The sequence below is a fragment of the Equus quagga genome, chromosome 4 (assembly GCF_021613505.1).
Source record: "Equus quagga isolate Etosha38 chromosome 4, UCLA_HA_Equagga_1.0, whole genome shotgun sequence".
NCBI lineage: Eukaryota > Metazoa > Chordata > Mammalia > Perissodactyla > Equidae > Equus > Equus quagga.
In genome coordinates this window covers 141,568,069-141,580,618 of record NC_060270.1, presented here as the reverse complement: position 1 = coordinate 141,580,618, position 12,550 = coordinate 141,568,069, and the positions used below count along the sequence as shown (strand labels likewise).

The 12,550-nt window shown below is 47.0% G+C and overlaps 1 protein-coding gene across 1 annotated transcript; it reads left to right on the top strand.

Annotated features, from left to right (window-relative positions):
* Window position 1: 1 nt before the first annotated feature.
* FZD5 (frizzled class receptor 5) lies at window positions 2-11,964 on the top strand (the record flags this gene model as incomplete). Its single annotated transcript, XM_046659871.1, has 3 exons — window positions 2-1,648; window positions 6,213-6,650; window positions 11,832-11,964. Coding segments are annotated over 2 exons (1,680 nt in total), but the record flags the coding sequence as incomplete, so codon positions are not given.
* Between the last annotated feature and the right edge of the window lie 586 nt (window positions 11,965-12,550).

Here is a 12,550-nt window from a genome sequence, read left to right as displayed (position 1 = left end):
GGCCGCCTCCAAGGCCCCGGTGTGCCAGGAGATCACGGTGCCCATGTGCCGCGGCATCGGCTACAACCTGACGCACATGCCCAACCAGTTCAACCACGACACGCAGGACGAGGCGGGCCTGGAGGTGCACCAGTTCTGGCCGCTGGTGGAGATCCACTGCTCGCCGGACCTGCGCTTCTTCCTGTGCTCCATGTACACGCCCATCTGCCTGCCCGACTACCACAAGCCGCTGCCGCCCTGCCGCTCGGTGTGCGAGCGCGCCAAGGCCGGCTGCTCGCCGCTCATGCGCCAGTACGGCTTCGCCTGGCCCGAGCGCATGAGCTGCGACCGCCTGCCGGTGCTGGGCCGCGACGCCGAGGTGCTGTGCATGGACTACAACCGCAGCGAGGCCACCACGGCGCCCCCGCGGCCCTTCCCGGCCAGACCCACGCCCCCGGGCCCGCCGGGGGCGCCGTCCGCGGGGGCCGAGTGCGCCGCGGGGGGCCCGTCGGTGTGCAAGTGCCGCGAGCCCTTCGTGCCCATCGTGAAGGAGTCGCACCCGCTGTACAACAAGGTGCGCACGGGCCAGGTCCCCAACTGCGCGGTGCCCTGCTACCAGCCGTCCTTCAGCCCCGACGAGCGCACGTTCGCCACCTTCTGGATCGGCCTGTGGTCGGTGCTGTGCTTCGTCTCCACCTCCACCACCGTGGCCACCTTCCTCATAGACATGGAGCGCTTCCGCTACCCCGAGCGCCCCATCATCTTCCTGTCGGCCTGCTACCTGTGCGTGTCGCTGGGCTTCCTGGTGCGCCTGGTCGTGGGCCACGCCAGCGTCGCCTGCAGCCGCGAGCACAGCCACATTCACTACGAGACCACGGGCCCGGCGCTGTGCACCGTCGTCTTCCTGCTCGTCTACTTCTTCGGCATGGCCAGCTCCATCTGGTGGGTCATCCTGTCGCTCACCTGGTTCCTGGCAGCCGGCATGAAGTGGGGCAACGAGGCCATCGCGGGCTACGCGCAGTACTTCCACCTGGCCGCGTGGCTCATCCCCAGCGTCAAGTCCATCACGGCGCTGGCCCTGAGCTCCGTGGACGGGGACCCGGTGGCCGGCATCTGCTACGTGGGCAACCAGAACCTGAACTCGCTGCGCGGCTTCGTGCTGGGCCCGCTGGTGCTCTACCTGCTGGTGGGCACGCTCTTCCTGCTGGCCGGCTTCGTGTCCCTGTTCCGCATCCGCAGCGTCATCAAGCAGGGCGGCACCAAGACGGACAAGCTGGAGAAGCTCATGCTGCGCATCGGCGTCTTCACGCTGCTCTACACCGTGCCGGCCAGCGTGCTGGTGGCCTGCTACCTGTACGAGCAGCACCACCGCGAGAGCTGGGAGGCCGCGCTCACCTGCGCGTGCCCGGGCGCCGACGCCGGCGCGCCGCGCGCCAAGCCCGAGTACTGGGTGCTCATGCTCAAGTACTTCATGTGCCTGGTGGTGGGCATCACGTCCGGCGTCTGGATCTGGTCCAGCAAGACGGTGGAGTCGTGGCGGCGCTTCTCCGGCCGCTGCTGCCGCGCGCGGGGCCCCAAGGACGCGGGGGCGGCGGGGGAGCAGACGGAGGCGAGCGCGGCGCTCACGGGCAGGACCGGGCCGGGCCCCCCCGCCGCCCACCACAAGCAGGTGTCCCTGTCGCACGTGTAGGAGGCGAAGCCGCGGGGGCCGGGGCTGCGGGAGGGGCGGGTGGTTTGGCAGCTCTGCCAAGGTCACTTCCATATACCCTCCCGGTTCCGATGGCCCTCCTGGGGCAACGTGGAGAGAGATGGGGCTGCGACAGGGAGCCCCTGTCCCGGGACGTCTCGGAGGGGCACAGCCCGAGTGTGCTCTTCTGGTCGGCATTTCTGGCTGCCTTCTTTAGGGGAACCCTGTGTTTAATTTATATGTATTTGTCTCCATTTTTAACTTTGTTGCATTTTGGCAACAAAATTTACCTTTGTTTTGGGGGCTTTACAATCCGAAGGTTGCCATTATAATGAAGGTCCGCCGGTTCAGGGTTCTTTGCACTGTGTGCTGTAAATTGGGAAAATGGATTTCCTATACTTGGGTCTTTAAGAAAAACCACACACAGAAAGGGAGCCCTGGCAGTTTGGGTCGCTGTGGGTGGGAAGCTGTCGCTGCTTTATCAGCTTGTCTCTCCTTCCGCTGCTGCTCCAACAGGCTTTCAGGTGAGGTGGTCCCTGTTGGTGGTTCCTGTTAGGAGAAGCCCCAGGTCACACCAAGGAGGGGAGCAGAATGAGGTGGGGCCCCCCCAGAGCAGCCGTGTGGTCCTGGCTTTGTTGAGCAGGCTTCCCTGTGTTCTCTGGAGTGCTTGTCTTCAAGAACTCCATTCTTGTTCTTGTTTTTGCATTCTTGTTCCTGCCAGCGACAGAATTGTCTCGAACCAGTTAGAGGTGGCACATTACGGAGTGTCTGGTGTGGATATTTGGAACCTAAGGGATGGCCACTGGCTGAGCTTGAGTTCTAGGCTGGTCAGAGGGCAGCTTTGTGCCAGACAAGGAGTGGGTGGTTCTTAATAGGCTTCAGTGATCCCAATTTTTTTTAATAAAGAACTGGTGTTACAATTTTAGTAAAAGTAAACCCATTCCCTTCTTCTGGAAGTACTTAGTGAAAGGGGGCTTCTTTTCAGATTTAAGGACTAATATGGGTGTATCTCCAGTAAGTAAGTAGATTTCCAACACTTGTTTTACCGGCTCCACCCCCGTCCCACCTCTTTGATCATGTTAAACGGTCTTGTTGCTTTTCTTAGTCTTCCTCTCCTGCAGAGCCGTGATTAGAAGCCACACCCGCCCCTGAATGAGGTGCTGGACCCGGGGGAGGGAAGCCGGCTACCTGTGAACAAACACTGGCAGTAATGAGCGAAAATGAGTGTCCCTGGACTTTGGACTAGTTTATAGCCAGATATGCGAAAAGCAGCAAGACCTTGCTCTCTGCAGTCTCTGGAAGCAAGTGAGACCGTGACACACTCGCGTAAGCTTGTAAAGTAGGGATCTGTGTACTGGAACAGCAGGAGGAGAGCTGTCCCCACCCCCACCTCAGGATGTTTTCCTTTTCCTCTTCTGAGAAAGCCTTTATTGATGAGCACACACTCGCACACGAACACTGCTGTTAGAGAATTCTGTTTGCTTTCTGATCTGCTTAACTGTTCCTTCTTTCATATGGGAGAGCCTATGTATTGATGAACACACACGCGCACACGCACACACGTTACTTTACCCTTAGAAAATCCTGTTTGCTTTCCTAATCTGTTTAACCATTCATTCATGAAGAGTGTGAGGCCATTACTGGGGAATGGGGTGACACTGCATTGTCCAGCAAAATACCCATGACCGGGACTGAGTGGGGACTACATTTAAGAAGCTAAAATGGCAAAAGCAATTAAGATTTGAGAATGCCTCCCCTAGAAAACAGTAAGTCTAGGGGCACTTGTCTTCTTTTACACCGAAGTTGGAAAAGTAAGATTTAAGCCCAGGTCAGCTTTTACTTCATGGATATTAAGTAAACAAATGCATAGTTCCCACAGAGAATTTAAACACTTTGCTGGTAGGGAGAAGCCTGGTATTAGAGTTCCAAGGACTCTCGAAAGCTGTTCACGTTTTAAAAAAATGCACTGCTCTTACACGCTCACCCTCCGAATCAGAGGTAAACTTTCAGTGGATTTGACAAAAACCCACACGCAGCTGTAGACCTTCTGGCCCATCTTATTCCTCTACTCATCCGGAAGCTGCTTCTTAGCACCTTGAAATAGATCCCTGCCTGAGAGACAGTTCCTCTCCTGTCTTTCAAATGACGATCTTCTTGATCACCGTGACCTCATCCCTCATTTCTGTGTCTTCCCAGAAACCACGTGCATTGTTCTGCTGCCTTCAGTCCTTGTGCCTAACTTGGGTTGTCCCCCTTCCTTCTTTTTCTTTGTGGAGGAATCTAGAAATGATGTACAGTGTATCTAAAAGTTGTGGGATGAAAGTGATTTAATTCTTCATTTTAAAGAATTGATTTTTTTTCATTTTGGCAACGTGCCAAACCTGAAAAGCCCAACCAGTTTACTCTGAGAACTAAGACAGGTTACCAAGCCAAGGAGAAGTAGTGTAGGTGTTGCTTCTTGGCGTGTAGTTCCAGACCCACTTTCAGAGCCGCCTCTGTTTCAGTCTCTGTTCTCATCGCCTGCCCCCCCTTCCCTCAGATAAAACACACTTGCTTCCCCTGGTCGTACTAACATCAGCCAGCCCACCCAGGGGAGAGGAGCTGGGTCTATTTATGGCCACCCCCTATTTCCACCCCATGCACTATTTCCCCCTAATTTTCATTTTTATTGTGCAAACACCCTATACTGAAAACAGTTATGAAGGGAGAGGTCTTCACAGGCAGCTTTGTGAAGTTGGAGGGGACTTAGGGCCCAGTTTGGTCTCACCTGTACAGCTTTCAGGCCACAGTGTCTCATTTCATAGATTCGGGGGTGAACATTTAGAAGGTTGTCTAAAGGAACTAATGTGACCTCCCAGGGAACTGGTTGACCAAACTTTAGAGAGGTCGTTTTAATTTATATTATTTCCCTCCTCACATTTTGAAGTTGTCTAAATTGGCTGAAAATAATTTTTCTTGGTGCCTTATTGGTTTATCCTTGCAAACCTTTGTCATATTTTCATGTGACCATTTCCAATGACGGGCCTGTGTGTGTGTGTGGTGTGTAATTGTGCACATGTACCAGCTTAAATAATGTGCCGACAGCACTGTTTCCAAGTTGGTATTCATTAGGCTGTTTCCTCCTGGGCCAGGGCTGTGCAAATCCTGACACCGGCCGTCAGGAGAAAACCTCATGGATCCCACACGGAACCTTAATAACAGCATCCGTGACCTGCACTCTCGAGTACAGAATGGGAACCCCAGAGCTAGGAAATGTAGCTGTGTATTTTAATGAACTGCTACCCTGCTAAAGAGGCTTCTCTCCCTTTTGTGCTCTGCAGAAAGACCAAGGGGGGTAAGAGGGACAAAGCTTTGAATACCTGCTTTCTGTCACCAAATGTGGCAAACAGGACGGAGAACATCACAAATCCAGGCAGGTGCGAGGTACAGCGCTGAGAATTGCCTGCTCCCCTGCTTGCCCTTTCTTACCTCCACAGTCCAATCAAGTGATCCTGGGAAAGAAATATGCCTGGGTTGGGGAGAGTGGTTCTGAAAGAAAAAGCTACCGTGACATTAAGCAGGGCCACGTAAGTAACTAAGTAATGTGACTCGGAATCCTCAAAAGCTTCTAGCAGCTTGATGACAATTACAGGATTTATTTCAGCCAGGATAATGTCTGTGGTACACCATTTTAAGACAATATTACATCATGTTACAAACTGTATGTATAGTGTGTCCGTGTGGTGGGTGTGTATATACATAATATATATTATATATCTGAGAGATTTAGTGACTTTTGATACGGGTTTGGTGCAGGTGAATTTATTACTGAGCCAAATGAGGCACATACCGAGTCAGTAGTTCGAGTCCAGGGCATTCAATATTTTTTATGATTTCAATATGCGTATAGTGCCTACCCCACGCAGTATTGTCACTGTCATGTCAAATCCAGAACTCGCGAATCAGAGCCAGCAATATTTTATTTGTAGACAATCAACTTGAATCTATAAATTATTACTGGCAGATGGTTATAATTCTGAATCCATAAAACTAATGAAAGGAAACCCAGAGCATCTTGATAAGTTTTTGTTTTTGTTTTGTTCCTGGAAGTCAGTAGAACAGCTATGTATGTGCTTATGTTAGTCTGAAGATACTTAATTTGCTGACCCTATTATTTCAGATAAATTTTGTATGTATTGTATTTGTGGGAAGGTAAAATAATGGTTTGAGATTTTTATCAGATATGGAGAGTAGTTATTTATGAAAAACAAAGAAATGTCTATTTTTGTTTCTTTGTTCCCAATTAATGTAGATAAAATTTAAAGTACATTAAAGCAATGGTGAAGAAAACACAAAGATGCTGTACACGTCTTTTTCTCCTCACACATTTATGGAGAAACACTGCTTTCTAAGAGTATCTGGGGAGATATGTGGATTCTAACTTCATAGTCAGATTTCTCAGAGGTACTTAAAATATAAGTGGCAATGTTTTTATTAAGAAAATCAGCGAATTCCGGTCACCAGAAGCAGAACTAATGAAGACGTTTTACTTGAATATACTTCATAGGCTTCTCCTGCTGATCCTGTGACTGTTTCATGACCCACTTGAGGAAACGAAGGGAAGCACGTGAGAGAGACCCCGCCTGAGACGCAGTAGCCTCATCTGTGCCGCGTCCTGAACCTCCTTGGATAGAGGGGGTGCTGTTGATCTGTGTGTCCGCTTGAGGAGCAGACACTCCCAAAGCCCTTTCTCCTTCAGCAGTTAGATCCACAGCTTGGTGCTAAGCTGTAAATACAAGTCGGGGAGCCCAGATAAGAGGATATAAGTTGATTTAGAGGTGGCACCTCCCTGATAATCTGGACAGATGCTTAGCAGACCTGAGATTCTGTTGTCAGAGTACTTTCTACTGGCTGCTGCTTTGGCAAAATGCAGATCGGCCACCAATCCACCAGTCACCTCCTCGTAATGCCTGGTGTGTCACGTTCTCCAGCAATGCTCTGAGGTGTAAGTATGTGGGAGAAGTTGGGTAATTAGGAGGTTAAAATGTTTGGGGAAGTGAGACAAATCCAGCAAGAGGTGGATAACAATGTGAGGGTGTATAATTCAGTGTCAGAGTGAGTGCTCTGACCGTTGCGAGATTGGCGCGTGAGCTAGGGCAGCGGGAGAAGCAGAAAAGGAGATCCAGCAGTGGCGCTGGATGCTGGCAGGAGAGCAGTGCACCTCGCACGGACAGGACACTCGTCGGCACGCCTCGCCTGCCCGCGGCTCACCCCAGTGGAACAGCTGGAGCGAAGGGACTGGAGCTGGAGAGAGGTGGGACCAGTGTCACTGCCAATGATGCTGCTTTAGAGATTTAGGGACAGAGCTCTTCCTTGTCCTGCATGGAAACAGCGCTGAGAGGCAGTAGAATGGTTAGCCACATAGACTTGGGAGCCAGACTGACTGGGGTTCAAATCCCAGCGCCAGCGTTCACAGCCGCGTGGTCCTGGACCTGTGCCTTAACCTGTTAGGACTTCAGCTTTCTCATCTGTGAAACGAGGGAAATAACAGTTCTTGTCTTATGGTCCAGAGGACCTAAAAGATTAAATCAGGGTTAGGCCAGGTTAAGGTGCGGAAAGTGCAGAAGCAGCAGCTGTTCAGGCGTGCAGTGCGAAGGGAATTGAATGACTAGGTTTCAAATTTGAGTCTGCATAAGAGTCATTTGGGGTTCCTATTAAAAATGTAGATTCCCAGGCTTCAGCCTGAGGAACTGAGATTCAGTAGGCCTGCAGTCCAAGAAGCTGCTGCTGCTTTTTGGTAAACTTTATTCTGGAATTATTTTAGATTGATAGAAAAGTTGCAAAGATAATTCAGAGTTCCTCCAGACCCCTTACTCATTTTTCCCTAATGTTAATGTAGCATCATAGTACACTTGTTTGTTACAATTAAGAAGTCAACCTTGGCACAGTACTATCGGCTCCAGACTGTATTTGGATTTCACTAGAGTTTCCACTGCTGTTCTGTATCTGTTCCAGAATCCAATCCAGGATTCTGTGTTGCGTTTAGAGAAGCTTTCTTTTTCATATATTCACTTTCAACTGACGAGAGACAGGTGGCCTAGGGACCACATCTTGAGAAACACTAAGACGGTAAAAGACTGAGCAAAGTCGAATTGCCCCATCCCCACACTGGGGAGATGAATGCAATTTTGAAACAAGGGAATAAACTGGTGGAGGGGAGGGAGCTAGGTGATTTTAGAGTTGGGATGGAATCCCCTCCAAGCTTAAGAAGCGAGGCATCTATTCCTACTGCCAGATGAGTGCCAGTGAGTCTGGGAGTTTGGAATGTAGGGATGCTGCCCAGGCTGAGGAGATACATCTAGGGCTGTGGGCAGGTCAGAGAGTCAGCAAGTGCAGTAAGTACGGAACACATGCTTTTGGGCACACAGGAGGCCTCAAATAGGCGGTTAAAGGGGATGACGAGGGGCCAGGTAGCCTGTGAGTCATGTAAAACCTGTATTTCCTGGAACCTGGAGGTAATGCTTTGGAAATCAGGCACTGCCCCATTGGACACTGGCAGAAGGTCAAGGAGGGCAAAGGCCAAGATGATCTTGAGGGAGGGCCCTAAACGGGAAGTGGACAAAACACTGAAGCTCTGCTTTTGGAAGAGTTGGTTCCCATAGGGAGGAGATAAAGGGGCCACCATCTAGGGGCTATACGAGAAGGTGAGTAGAATTGAGAAGGTAACATGAATAGATGTCTTAAGAAAAAGCTAGCAGAATCATTTGAGGTCTGAATACTCTTGGTATCTTCTTGAGGACCTTAGGTTCTGATGGTATCACTGAATTTAATCAATTCAATTACTTAGCTCCCTTCACAGCAGTTAGAATAATCTAACCTATTCCTTTTTTAGAGAGTTAACCTTTTTTTATTTGACTCTGGATTCCTCTTAATTTCTGTACTGTTTCACTTTCCTAGTTCTTTCGGCACCTTAGAGATCTAAAATACAAACTGGTGCTTTTTTTTTTTTTAAACATTTTATTTTTCCTTTTTCTCCCAAAGCCCCCCAGTACATAGTTGTGTATTTTTAGTTGTGGGTCCTTCTAGTTGTGGCATGTGGGACGCTGCCTCAGCATGGCTTAGGCGAGCAGTGCCATGTCTGCACCCAGGATTCGAACCAGGGAAACTCTGGGCCACCGAAGCAGAGTGCATGAACCTAACCACTCGGCCACCAGGCCAGCCCCAAAACTGGTGCTCTTAAAATTTATTTCCCCTTAAGTCCATGTTCTCCTATCTGCCAAACCCATTTAAAATAGTTCAGTGGAAATTGCCTCAGAAGCCAAACAGCTTGCACCTGCGTGCCAAGGCAGCAGGCTTTGCTCAGGGCTCCTAGGTCTTTGGTGTTGCTTCCTGGCAGTGTCAGGCAGACCAAGTTGGGAAGTGGCTGACCGTTAAGACCTGAGGTGATTGAATCCTTGTTGATAGATGCCGCGTGTAATCTACAGATTCTGCATAGAAACTAGCATCTACCTGGGAGATTTCTCTGCTGGCTATCAAGTGCTTTTCCAAGTAGCTCCATGCTCACCAGCTTCCAGGTGAAGGAACAGTGTAGACATTTGAGATGTGGTTGGGGGAAGGCGTCAGTGATTTTAGCTAACCTACATGCTGTAGCTAAATGTTTCCCCAAAAACTGCATAACCTGAATACAGAGTGAATTGAAAAGTAAATACTGGTGTCAGCATTTTTTTAATCAAGGAATAGTGTATTTATAGACATAGGAAAACTAAACCAAGAAATGAACCTTGATTCAGTGCTGTTGGGTTTCAGTAATGTACGGGCAGACCAGGTATGTTACCAGTAAATGAAAGAGCCATGATGGAACCCAGTACAGCATGGAAGAAACTTCTCTTTAACCGGAAACGTTGGGTCCTACGTTGTTGTCTTAGGATGAACCATAGGAAACTGCTGACAAGCAACCATTTTTGACCTACAAAAATTGCCATTTCATTTGGTTCAAACATGTATTTCAGACCTTTGTCTTTTCCTTGTAATGAAAACTTAAAAGTTCAGTTCACAATATACCAGAGTTAAAATTTCATTGAGGTCAGTATTCCAGTAGGAGGAAACACTAAGAATAAAAATAAGTCTGAGTGGAGGTAGTCAGGTATTTTATAGTATTAGAACTATGGGAGCAAACCCTTCGCAGGTGTAATACCTAAACAACTGCCAGGTCACCACCCCACTGGTAACCAGTTTCCAGGTCCTGTGACATTTGTCAGAGAACATGCTTGCTTTCTGTGATGTTTCCACTCTTACCCTAAGTTGACCCAATTTCCCATTTATCAAAATGGCTGTATTACCTTCTAGAATTAAAGCAATTTTTAGTGATTCTACTTATTCCACCAATTTGTTCTTGATATCAGTCATGTCCAATGTCTCTCCCCCAAACTTTTTAAACCTTTGACCCCTCATATTTGTCAGCTTAGTAACTGGCATATTACTAGAGGGTCAAACTATCTTATAAACAGTGATTTGTGATTTTCCCTTCTAAACTTAGATCATTTACCTTAATCAGCAATTTATCAACAACAAAATGATCAAAGATTTGACCTCAGGTGGTGAAACATGGATGAAATACAGCAGTACTCAGGATTTACTCAGCATTGCTTGAGTGACTAGGGTCTGAGTTTTAAACAAACCTTATGGAGATTTGGTATATTTCTAACTGAAATGTAAGTCTGAAAATAGCATTTTAAAGTCAAATTATGCAGCTTGTTTAAAGTCACCCTCCTTCCAGAAGCCACAGTTCCAGTTCTGCTTCTTCCACCGTCTCTCCTGTTTAAGTGCTGCAGAGCCTCAAGTGACTATCCTGATGTCACGCTAATCCTACAGCACTCCTGTCATTCCTTTCTCTCTCGGGTCTTTTACCTTCCAGTGTGCTTTTCTGTCTTGACACAATAACGAACCATTCAGAGATGCCTTCTAATGCACTATGCCTCTGAGTACTGTGGCCAGTGATTAAGTGAATAAATTATCTTCAGGTTAAAAAGAGCATACACCCAAGAAATAAATGACCATCATACCTAGCAGCAGGGGTAAAACCAATCTATGAATGGTCAGTCTGGAAATGCTTCAAGACTCCACTAGCAGAGCTGACTGAAACCATTTTAAGTTAGGCAGAGATGTAATGCTATGATAATAGAAATGTTACAAACACAGTAGCCATATTTTAATTAAAATAGAGTTTATTAGCTTTTCTTTTAATATAAACATGAGAAAGAAAAACCACATAAGTTGTAGCATTCTTTTCAAAATAAAACTGCAATCAATACTTGAATCTCCAAACTCCATAAACAATGCTTTTGAGGTGGTAGATTGTAATATTGTATATACCATTATCTATCATTTATGTCTCTGTCCTTTAAAAATGATGGAACCTGCAGTATAATGTGAAGCCTTGCTATATTGAAAGTTTTCCTGGCCCAGAAGTGCTTTGTTTTACAAGCCAAATTCTTAGGATTACATTTGAGAAGGTAGAACAGATTTCACAGGTTGAGAACACTAATCTTTTTTCAGTATTTCAAGTTTAGGTGACATTTTACCAATCTCTTGAAGGTTGATTACTTCACTCCCTGTGCTGCACAGCCTGAGATAAGGGCTCCTCTGGTTTGTAAGTTTCCTCTTAAACGGGAGGACCTCGGACCGGGCAGCACAGCCAGGTTAACACGTGGGATGGACAAGCCGTTTCCCATCACCTACTTTCACATCACTACAATTAGGGTCCAGTTCCTGCCAGCTTATTACATGTGAATTAACACTGCTCTTCATAATCCTCCTTTCCCAAACCTAGAGAAAAATTTAGGTGATCAAATCAGGTAACAGCACAAGCCCTACAAAGAACTATTTTTAAAAGAGGAGGGCACATGGAGACATAAGGCATCCCTAAAGTCTGGTGCAATTTTAAGCTTTGAGATTTGTAGAAGTATAAATGCTACAAACTGACAAAGCACCATTTGAAAAGTGAACTAAATTTCTTTTAAACCTATTTAGTTTTATAAATTTTAAATATTAAACTTTCAATTTTAATTTTGTTTCAGGCAATGTTTGCCAATTCAAGAGGGGCTGAAACAAAAAATTAAAACTAAAAGCTTAGTATTTAAAATTTACAAAACTAACTAAGTTTAAAAAAATTCCATTAACCTTTCAGATGATGTTTTGTAAGCCTGTCGCATTTACCTCCTGCAGCAGCGTTCCGGAGGCCCCGCGCTCTCCATAAAGCCTGAAACTGCACCAGCACTCTCGGGACACCTGTCTCAGGACCGGCTCGTTGTCACTGGACCACCATGTTGGCTGGAATTATGGAAATATCTTTTAATACATCTATCTAACGAAGAGGAAAATCATCAGAAAATGAAAAGCACCATTATAGTTCACGAGAAATGCAGCATGGCCCCAACAGAAGTAGATAATAACCAATACTTTCTCTGTTTATGATCCCAAACATGCTAATATGCTAATAAGTAGTGCTGGCAAAGAATGTGAATGACAAGTGTTATTCAGCAGCTTTTTGGTTTAAATTGATTGCCAATAATGACTAGCAGCTTCAATGACACAGTAGGGAGGAAGAACCTTCAATACCTAACAAGGCTACAGTCCATTCCTAAGTGGCTTTACGAGGTGTTAGGAGCCCCATGTTTCCCATGGTAATACTGCACTGATTCTAAAGGAATATGCAGCAATGTGGGGGGAAGGGAGGCAAGAAAAATAGAAAAAACATAAAACTTATATAGTTAGTGTCTTTAAAGTCTAAAAATTTAAACTATTAATTAAAAAACCTCACCTAGTTAGCTATCAGCCTACCACAGTATGCACATATCTGTGTGTGGGCCAGTAGCTTTTGCTTTGGAGTGGTTTTTGTAAGTGTTT